This window comes from Osmia lignaria, chromosome 11 (genome assembly GCF_051020975.1).
Source record: "Osmia lignaria lignaria isolate PbOS001 chromosome 11, iyOsmLign1, whole genome shotgun sequence".
Taxonomy (NCBI): Eukaryota; Metazoa; Arthropoda; class Insecta; order Hymenoptera; family Megachilidae; genus Osmia; species Osmia lignaria.
Window position 1 is genome coordinate 5,032,181 of NC_135042.1, and position 9,726 is coordinate 5,041,906.

The 9,726-nt window shown below is 33.4% G+C and overlaps 3 protein-coding genes and 1 long non-coding RNA gene across 10 annotated transcripts; 3 read left to right on the top strand and 1 right to left on the bottom strand.

The window, feature by feature from the left end:
- The first annotated feature begins 285 nt into the window (after positions 1-285).
- Positions 286-3,387, top strand: Ing3 (inhibitor of growth family, member 3). The gene is made up of 6 exons (XM_034323461.2): positions 286-680; positions 1,118-1,189; positions 1,290-1,652; positions 1,741-2,158; positions 2,236-2,434; positions 2,536-3,387. Exons 1-6 carry the CDS (start codon positions 653-655, stop codon positions 2,650-2,652), a joined length of 1,197 nt encoding a protein of 398 aa, XP_034179352.1. The 5' UTR covers positions 286-652; the 3' UTR covers positions 2,653-3,387.
- Positions 3,388-3,584: 197 nt separating this feature from the next.
- LOC117603901 (uncharacterized) lies at positions 3,585-6,062 on the bottom strand. Of its 7 annotated transcripts, none has more exons than XR_013062987.1 (8): positions 5,926-6,062; positions 5,751-5,856; positions 5,405-5,520; positions 5,129-5,328; positions 4,835-5,065; positions 4,357-4,765; positions 3,837-4,279; positions 3,585-3,718 (listed from the first exon to the last, which is right to left on the bottom strand). It is a non-coding gene; the product is annotated as an uncharacterized LOC117603901 (long non-coding RNA). The 7 variants fall into 7 exon arrangements; XR_013062986.1 differs by having other exon boundaries at positions 3,602-3,718; positions 3,811-4,279; XR_004581316.2 differs by lacking the exon at positions 3,585-3,718 and having other exon boundaries at positions 3,881-4,009; positions 4,081-4,279.
- Positions 4,151-5,747, top strand: LOC143305814 (inactive CLIP domain-containing serine protease A3). Its single transcript, XM_076690882.1, has 6 exons — positions 4,151-4,291; positions 4,368-4,450; positions 4,539-4,771; positions 4,845-5,075; positions 5,147-5,348; positions 5,421-5,747. Exons 1-6 carry the CDS (start codon positions 4,183-4,185, stop codon positions 5,577-5,579), a joined length of 1,017 nt encoding a protein of 338 aa, XP_076546997.1. The 5' UTR covers positions 4,151-4,182; the 3' UTR covers positions 5,580-5,747.
- A 20-nt stretch (positions 6,063-6,082) lies between the features above and the next one.
- ohgt (E3 ubiquitin ligase component cereblon) lies at positions 6,083-8,622 on the top strand. Its single transcript, XM_034323460.2, has 7 exons — positions 6,083-6,225; positions 6,528-6,631; positions 6,713-7,045; positions 7,133-7,385; positions 7,456-7,601; positions 7,674-7,870; positions 7,942-8,622. Exons 1-7 carry the CDS (start codon positions 6,177-6,179, stop codon positions 8,075-8,077), a joined length of 1,218 nt encoding a protein of 405 aa, XP_034179351.1. The 5' UTR covers positions 6,083-6,176; the 3' UTR covers positions 8,078-8,622.
- Positions 8,623-9,726: the final 1,104 nt, after the last annotated feature.

Sequence of the window (9,726 nt, forward strand, 5' to 3'; positions counted from 1 at the left end):
CATTATTACACGAAAAACTTTATAAGTATGTTTCTCAATAAATTGCAATTTTATAAACTATATCACAAACGTTTTGATTTAAATTTCATATGACTTACTTTTTCAGACTGGTTTCAAATTCAAATGGTTCTTTTTAACAAATACTACGCACATCGAGTCACTATATAATACCGTATTATTAAGTAGCACATGTATTGTTCAGAGTTAATGATATTAAATTAAATGAACAAAGTAGTTTAAAATAAGATAATAGTTTTCTATTATTTTTTAAAATAGTTTCTTTGGGGCACCACATTTATGTAGGCACCCCTGAACATTAGGTTAAGATGGCGGATTCCAAGCAATAGATATCTGGCCACTAATAATTCCGAAATAAATAACGTTACCACAAATGCATAGATTACTGAGCCACGAATTTTCGCGAAAATGACATTTTTCTTACGATACTTTGTACAGATCATTTATAGATTCGCATCATTTACAGAAGTAGCGTGAAAATGTGGGTACAACAAGGGATTTGGCCGCCGTAAACACGCTTCCGATCGAGTGCTACAATTTTCGTTAATTTTGCCACGGCGGCAAGCACTCCCCTTTAGTAAATTGTAAATAATTGTAAATTAAGTACCAGGCAACGATACGTCAGCACGAAAGGATGCTTTACTTGGAAGATTATGTCGAAAGTACGTAAAAACGAGGCATGGTCTGCTTACCCAGCTTCTCAAGAAAGTTACTAACCTTCCCGAATATACTCTCCGATACAAACATCCAAAACTTTTCAAAAAATGAATGTCGTAGTAGATATTACATTATCCTACGTAATACTTTAAATGCCGCTTTGTATTTTTCTGTAATATTAAGTACAATATAACATAAGCAATTACTTGTCATGCAGTTCAATGTAAATTTTAGGTTAGTTATATGTTTTTTAAATGGTCAATAGTTTCTCTGCTTTTACCAATATATTTTGGAGTTAAATTGTAACTTGTAATATCTATTATGATTAGTATATGAATGTTGTAATGACTACTAATTGGATGAACACTACTTATTATCGAATAATTGATCACTTTTATTCATTTTGTTGGGTTATGTTGACCTTCTTCTTCTACGGTTTCAGTGATTGAGCATCTACCACAAGAATTAAGAGACCGATTCACAGAAATGAGAGAAATGGACTTAGGTGTACAGAGTATGTGCAGCCTTGTGCAATATAAAACCTGGAATATATGTGTGCAATATATTTTTAATTATTTTGGGATCATGCTAATAAAATGCTCCAATCATTGCAGATTCAATGGACAGTTTAGAAAAAAAAGTAAAAACATTTTTTTCAAATGCAAAGAAAATGAAACCTAGCGAAAAAGAGGCAGAGTATGAAGCCATTAGAAGAGAGTATTACAAAACTTTGGAGGATGCAGATGAAAAGGTGCACTTAGCCAATCAGATGTACGACTTAGTAGATAGATATTTGAGGAGATTAGATCAGGAATTGCACAAATTTAAAATGGAATTAGAAGCAGATAATAAAGGTATTACAGAAATATTGGAAAAGAGGTCACTAGAGTTAGATCAACCACCAACAAATAGTAGTCAGAAAGAAAATCGGTATAGCTTTACATCATCCAGTAGGTCACGAGACAATCACAGTCATTGTAAGTATATTATTTCATTCTTAACTGTTATAAATCATACATAATTGAATATAGAAAATATTTGATAATTACACCATCTATTTTACAGCTCGGGCAGAGAAAAGAAGAGATTCAAATGCATCATCTACTTCGATAGAAAAACGCTTAGCTATAGAAAAAATATCTCCAAGTCTTCCTGAATCGCGACCAGCTTCCGCAAATTCAGGACCAATTATCGCCGCTACTAGCGTGCCATCCACTCCTACTGCAATCGCGAATTCTGTTGGTTCTGTAAGCTATAATCTTGGTCATATAGGAGCTGGTGGAAATGCCATAGCAGCTGCAGCTTCGCAAGCTATCGCTGCAACACAACAGATGCAGCATGGCAGACGTACTGCCAGTTTAAAAGCTAGTTACGAGGCCATCAATACTGGCGGTGTACACGCGGCTGAGTTTAGTAGAGAACTGGCTGGTGCTGCTCAAACCGCTATTGCAGCTATACAAGAAACAACAAAGAAGCATAAAAAGTATGTCTCTTCTACCAAGGAATAATACATAATTTACTGAAATCTTTCTTTTGAATGAATATTATTATGTATTTTAGAAAAGTAACAACTGCTGTTCCAAGTTCAAGCGTAGTTGCTGCCGCCGTTCAGCAACCAGTATCACCTCCAGTTATAACTACAAATACACAAGTAGTGGATTCGGATAATCCAGATTGGACGTATGATCCAAACGAACCAAGATATTGTATATGTAATCAAGTATCTTATGGAGATATGGTTGCCTGTGACAATTCAGATGTAAGCCGCACTTTTATCGCTCGTTGCGTCTCCTTACGTGCGAAACAAAAATATCTGATTTTATCAAATAATTCGTTTCGTTTAATTTTTTTTTCCTACAGTGTCCTTTCGAATGGTTTCACTATCCATGTGTGGGTATCACTGCACCGCCAAAAGGCAAGTGGTACTGTCCTCAATGTACATCTTCTATGAAGAGACGCGGAGGTCGGAAAAACTGATTGTACAATAATCAGTGCAAATACAAGGAGAAAAAATTGATACTACCTCTTAGGCACTGTCCGTCAAGTACCAACTTAGTTAGGAAGCTATTAATTCTGATTTTATATGACTTTTTAAATACGTTTAAAGTTTAAGTCATGATCTTATCTGGTCTTGGTCTTGTCTCACGAAACACGAATTTCTGTTTCAAAAGCAGAAAAAATAAAAGGCAGTTTTTTTTTTACTGCGTTTTTCGTAGGCGTAACGAAACGATCAGATGGTGCAAAAAGTGTGCTTCGAACAAATTCCGTTACGAAAAATATAAATATTGCAAATATTTTTTGTACTTTTTGCACCATTTCATTACCGCGAACACATTAGATAGTTTCTACAAATTTACAAATGAATTGCAATTGTCCCTCTGGACACGATACCACTCATTGACTGATACCAGAGGCGATTCTCACGATGAATTTTTCGAAATTTAAGTTTTTAGTTCCACGCGATGTCAGACAACTTTCGAGCAATCTTCGTGTATTTACGTACTTGTATTAGTTCAGATGTGCTTAGTGTCTCGCTGGATTGACGACTGTGCGAGCAATAACATTTTAAGTGTTCCACGCTTTCGGGGAGAAAAACGAAAAAAAGATAAAAAAAGAAAGAGAGAAAAAAGTCGATACAAACAGATTGCGAGAATACTACTTTCGAATCGAAGAAATGTAGCAACTTGATGTATAAATAAAGCGAATGATACAGATTTACTATTTGTGTCACTAATAATTCATACAAATTTCTCTCTACTATTTATACATTAATATTTTTCAGTCCTTTAGGTTCTTAAGCTTAGTACTTAAATTTTTATTTCGTCTTGCACAATTTCAATAGAGTTTCTTTGTTTTATGGTTTTTAGATCGCTTCCAGTGATCTAGTTAACCAGGTGTTCCACGAATAAAGCAGAATTTTATATTTCAAAGAGAATAATAGGAATAGTTTTATTAAAATGCTTGAAGCAGGCTCTCACATGTGCAAAGCTCAAAGTGAGAATGCGACTTCTCAACCAGAACCCTTATTTATGTATTTATAGCGCTGTATGTAACAGAAATTTACAATTAACGAAAAGGAAAAACCAGCGTAATTATGATGCATAACGCAACTACCGAGAAGTCATATTTATTGACCTTCTTCGTTTTAACGCGCGTCTGACCTTCCATTTCGTTCCACTTCTAAGCATTTTATTGTGAAAATCCAACAACATTGCGACATCGTTCCACACGTAAATGAAGGCACAATCATGATCGGAAGTAATTTACGACAAATTGTTTGGCCGATTTATTTTACACCGTTTCATTGCCGCGACAAGAATTACTGCTCTTCCACCTGTGAAAGGCCGCGTGTATTATTTTCGTTCCGAAAGGATGTACGAGTTAATATGCTCCTCTAAAAGTTACCGCTTTTTCTATATAAATCAATGACCACCTGCTACTCTAGTCTTATTGTTCTTTGATTTTGCACAGCTCAGAATAACTTAGAAAACAGATAGCTGTTCCATAATGTTTGGTACCAGCTCGTTCCTGTTGTTTGTGGCTTGCATTCTGCGGTATTATGTCCTGGCGCAAGACACGGTTACCTTTGATAGTCCTACAAACGCTATGAAGGCGGGTATGTAAAGCGTTTAAGATTGAAATGATTCACTGAAGAATTTTTTCAAATTATTTAACAAATACCTAACTTTAAGGTGAAAACGGTTGTTGTTGTGTTCCAACGGGTACGTGTCCCTATACATCGACCACTGACATCGACATTCGTATAGTTAACCCAGTACGTACAAAATAGTTAATTTAGTACATTCTTTCGTTTTAATCGAATTTCTTTTTTGAATATATTATTTCATTTTCATTTCTTCAAGGGTTCTGATTGCTCTGCTGGAGAAGTATACTGTTGTTCAATGTCTGGAAACTTGGCTGACTCCTGTGGTATTAGAAAAATCGCCGCAACTTCGCATCCCCAAGGCCAAGCTAGTTATGGAGCATATCCTTGGCAAGCTGTACTTTTAACTTCGAGCAGCTCTTATGCAGGCTCTGGGGTGCTTATTACTCCAAACCATGTGCTCACTGTTGCTCACAAAGTAGCCCCCTACACGTAAGTAAACTGGTTTTGTATTTAAATAAATTTCTTTACCTTAATATTTTATGTAAATATTACTGTCTAACAGAAATGGTGGTCTCAAAGTAAGATTAGGAGACTGGGATGTACAATCGACTAACGAGCCTTATCCATATAAAGAATATTCAGTCCAGAGAGTATCAATACATCCACAGTTCAATTCTGTTAATCTTCAAAATGATGTAGCAGTAATAACCTTAAGTGGTACTGTCCCTATCTCAACTAGTCCTAATATCAATACTGCTTGCTTGCCTAGAGCAATACCTGCAACTAATACAAGGTATACATAAAAATTTGAAATTTTAATACCTCTTCATGACTTTTTTTACATACATGCAATTTTTAATCCAGGTGCTGGGTATCAGGCTGGGGAAAAGATGCATTCGGTGCAAATGGCAGATACCAGAGTATAATGAAGGAAGTAGATGTATCCATTGTTGGTCAAACAACTTGCGAAGCTGAGCTTAAAAGAACCAGGCTTGGACAATCTTTTGATCTTAACCAAAATAGCTTCTTATGTGCAGGAGGGGAAACTGGAAAAGATGCATGCACAGTAAGTGTCTAAAATTATTTACATTTCATTTCATTACAGTTGTAATACATTCGTACCGTGTGTTTCTTTTAGGGTGATGGTGGTTCACCATTGGTATGTCAATCTGGCAATGATCAGTGGCAAGTTGTTGGAATGGTAGCATGGGGTATTGGTTGTGCAACCAGTAATGTTCCTGGTGTATATGTAAATGTCTATAATTATATTCCATGGATAACACAACAAATCAATTGAAAGAAATAGTTTTGGGAAACAGTACAAAGTGTAACTAATATTTAATTACTTATTCAATAATTTATTTCAAATATTATGCAATATTTTCATATATTTTTTAGATGTTTATACCTTTCAATTTTTCATTGTTATATATACTTTTTATAACTTATGTATTTTAAATAAACTTACCCTCATCTTTACCTCAACTTTCTGGGTTCTTTCCCTTCTTTTTCATGATTTTTCTGATTTCCTTCCAAAACAATTTGAAATATAAGGGTAGTGTTTAAAATTTTACCTGAAACATTGCATTTTTCATGTAAAATAAGCTTGATGATACATTTTTTAATCATTAAAGAATACTTACTCTATCACCTTGATAATTGATAACAGAAAAGGGATTGAATAAGTGCGTTTTACTTAAAACGTGAGAAGTTAGCACAAAATTTCAATAACCATATTCATTCATGTAAACGTAAACCAATGAGTGCATTCTGGTGCATTCGCTACGTGAATAATGGAAGAGAGCTTATAACTTATCGCGTTGACGTTTGGAAGAGGAAAAATACTGATTGTTTACAATTTGTCAAGATTTGTAAAACCTTTACAAATACGTGAATGGCAATGGATGCCAACGTAGAAGAAGATGAAGCATTCAGTGAATTAGGTATAAATATTTATCCTTTATATTTCAGCTTATTAAATTACGTTTAAAAACATACAGGTTATGTATTTAATCCTTCACATATTGCTCCAAAATACGGAAACTTTTAATTGTCAACAGTTTATAAAACGTTACTTGTGTTCTCGATATTTTGATATCCTTTTATATCTTACATGTATCTGTAATAAATTAATATTTTTATGTCCTTATCATATTACATATCATGTTTCCTATATGTATATATTTTGTTTATCAAACAAAAATAAACGTAATTCAACAACTTTCTGTTTTACTAAAATATCTAGACAACAGACAGGGCAATGTTGAAGAAGACATGCCTGAAGAAAATGTTGATGAAACAGCTGTATCTGAAAGCACATTTGATTTGACATTACCAGCAACACATTCTGTGAGTTTGCAATAGATATCTAATTATTCAAATACATATTTAATTAGTGGTTTTTTTAATAATATATAAATGTATCACCAGTATTTAGGACATAACTTGGAAGAACTGAGAGGAAGGACAATATTAGATGATGGAATTTATATGAACTTGCCATTGTTAGTCAAACAGTCTGTTATGTTATTTCCTGGACAAACACTACCAATGACAGTGTTTGATCCACAGACTATTGACATGTTAACTGCTTGCATCAGAAATAACAGGACCTTGGGTGTTGTATGTTTGGGATATGATAAAATGGTACCAATAGGTACAACTGCAGAAATTTATGAATGTGTGTATGAGGATCCTGAACAAGGCTTTCGTTTGAAAGCCAAAGGCAGGCAGAGGTTCAAGATTCTGAGAGTTATAATACAGGTTTGTTTGTTAGAGATCTGTTATCAAACAACCCTGTATTTATATTATCATTGCTGGACTTAACAGCCGTATCGTTTAATTACATAGGGGTATGATAAAATATCAGCCAATGTAAAAATTCTACCAGAAATAATACTTGGACCACCATTTTGGGACGAACGTTTAGCTTCGTTAGATCATTTACGAATACGTCCAAGAACTGAAGAAGATTTTAAGAAGCAAGAAAAAATAGAAAATTTAGATGCTACTGTTACTCCTTGGCCTGCTTGGGTATACCGGCAATACGATCCTTTAAGACTTTCTTTAAAAATACGACAGCATTTACAGTTTATTGAAAGCAGTAAGTGTAATTGATACATAATATGTAATATTGTGAATTTTCTGATTAAAAATTATTTCAAACATTGAAGGAGGAAGCAGTATACCAGAAGAACCAACAGATCTATCATTTTGGGTAGCCCAAAATTTGTTACTAGACGATAATGAAAGAATTGTTTTATTGAATTATGATTGTGCAATTTCGAGACTACAAAGGGAGATCAAATATTTGGAAGATGTATGTAAAATCAATAGATTGTTACAATACGTCTTGATTTTATAATTAATGGACCTTGTTTTTATTTTGCAGGATAAAATATTTGTTTGCTGCGATTGTGATTCTTTTATTGGAAGGCAGTCAAAAATGTTTCCAATGAGTAAAGAAGGTCCACAGGGTACTTATTGTAATCCTGCTGGAATCATACATGAAACAGTAACATTATATCACGCGCAGGGTCTTACATTAAGTCGCAATCCGCCTTCAATAGAATATACATGGTTCCCAGGGTAATAATCATATTTTTTTTCTATTTATACACTTTGTTTTCTATGTTATATAAGTGAATATTTAATAACAGGTATGCTTGGACAGTAGCTATGTGTGAAAACTGTGGTGCTCATATGGGATGGAAGTTCACGGCAGTTCGCAATGATTTAAAACCCCGATCATTTTGGGGCTTGATACGTAAGAGTTTGAAAAACAAAGACAAGTGAGCAAATAATTTAATCAGTACATTAAACTGAACGAGAAATCTGAAGATTAGTTTAACAAACCTGGTGCATATTTCCAATAGTGTGTTGGCGTTATATCGCTGCCTGTATTTATGCTACTTAATTTCCTTGAGCTTTTAGTAGCAATAATATTAATTTCTTTAATATAAAAAAAGAGACCACATAACATTAAGGCAATTATTTATCATGAACTTCCAATTGACTGAGGTACAGATAATAATTTTTAAAATTTGTACATACGCAGAATTTTATTTTGAAGGAATTATTTCTTATTTATATAAACTTAGAAAAGTACCGTTTGAAGAGATCAGTGAACATTTAAAGGAAGAATATAAATTGTTTTTGCAAAATGATTTATTCTGCTTACGTATGTTTCGATGAGCGTTTAAATAACATATAATCCTTAATTTAAACTTTTGTATAACTAGTCATCATGAAACATGTACATACAGTACCGAACATGATAGACTTCTCCAGGGAAAATGTCAATGCCCAGGTCTACCCCCTTCCCCCGTAAGCTTCCCCGGCTTTGAAAACTTCTGCTTTCCCTATAAAATCATTTTCTCTAGAAAAGTCTACTTTGCTCGATACCGTACATCCAACATAACATTGGGATACTAACATAAGAATTTGTTAATATATCTTGCATATGGAGTATTTCATATTAGGATTCGTTGTGTAGTAATTAAAAACGTTTTTTACAGTATAATGTTTTCACTTGAAACAATGAGATAAAAATAAAACCTAACGGAAAGTTGAAGTGATATCAGTTTTCCTTACCTGTGTGTAATATGTATGTAAATCTTGTTTTTACATCATTACTCAAGGAATGCGTGCGTATTGCAAAATATGTTTAACGTTGTATTATTTATCATTGTACTGATCTTCAATAACTATATACAAGTTATAAACAAACATATAATACATGTTAATGGAATATGATATTTTGTTATTTGTACATCAGAATTTAATAAATGTGAATTTAACGTGAAATGAGTAGTTATTTTCAAATTGATATTCATGGAAATATTTTTATTTCAGAGCGAAATTTAATTAAACTGGGGGGAAACGAAAGGATCTAGTGAATTAAAACGTGTTTCTTCGTTCATTTCTTGCGCATGTCGTATATTTCTCGGTTACCTTAACTCAATTAAATTTATTATAATTATATCTTCATTATCTCAATCATTCTCTTGTGTATGTATCATGGTTGTTCAGCCGCGTTCAAATAGCAGATACGTTTAACAATCTGCTATAAAATGTTAACCATTCGACGATAACGCTTCGTATTATAGTACTATCATTCAGACATAGTTTGTTACACATCGGTATTTATTTTGTATATGTTCGAGATTCCGATACACTATTTATGTTTATCATCTCGACAGTTGCTCGTAGTTTCCTGAATCCTATGTATGTCTGATTGGTATATCAATTTTTATAAGATGTGAATTCATGATACCATTAGTCACTGTTTTAATTATAAATGCGACGAAGTATAAGCTATAAATCATACGTTTGTCTGGCACAAGGATATAGATCTAATTAATAAATAAATAAATAATTGAAGTATAAGATTCTCCTCTTATACTTCAACATTTTAAAGCGCCACTGTACTGCTTTCTTTCCCT

Bases quoted from the DNA above. Each gene is read 5' to 3' on its own strand.
- Ing3 (XM_034323461.2), top strand. From the start codon at position 653: ATGCTTTACTTGGAAGATTATGTCGAAA. The intron at 2,159-2,235 runs GTATGTCTCTTC...TATGTATTTTAG, and splicing joins ACAACAAAGAAGCATAAAAA to AAAAGTAACAACTGCTGTTC. The intron at 2,435-2,535 runs GTAAGCCGCACT...TTTTTCCTACAG, and splicing joins TTGCCTGTGACAATTCAGAT to TGTCCTTTCGAATGGTTTCA.
- LOC143305814 (XM_076690882.1), top strand. From the start codon at position 4,183: ATGTTTGGTACCAGCTCGTTCCTGTTGTTTGTGGCTTGCATTCTGCGG. The intron at 4,772-4,844 runs GTAAGTAAACTG...ACTGTCTAACAG, and splicing joins CACAAAGTAGCCCCCTACAC to AAATGGTGGTCTCAAAGTAA. The intron at 5,349-5,420 runs GTAAGTGTCTAA...TGTTTCTTTTAG, and splicing joins CTGGAAAAGATGCATGCACA to GGTGATGGTGGTTCACCATT.
- ohgt (XM_034323460.2), top strand. From the start codon at position 6,177: ATGGCAATGGATGCCAACGTAGAAGAAGATGAAGCATTCAGTGAATTA. The intron at 6,632-6,712 runs GTGAGTTTGCAA...ATGTATCACCAG, and splicing joins CATTACCAGCAACACATTCT to TATTTAGGACATAACTTGGA. The intron at 7,871-7,941 runs GTAATAATCATA...ATTTAATAACAG, and splicing joins GAATATACATGGTTCCCAGG to GTATGCTTGGACAGTAGCTA.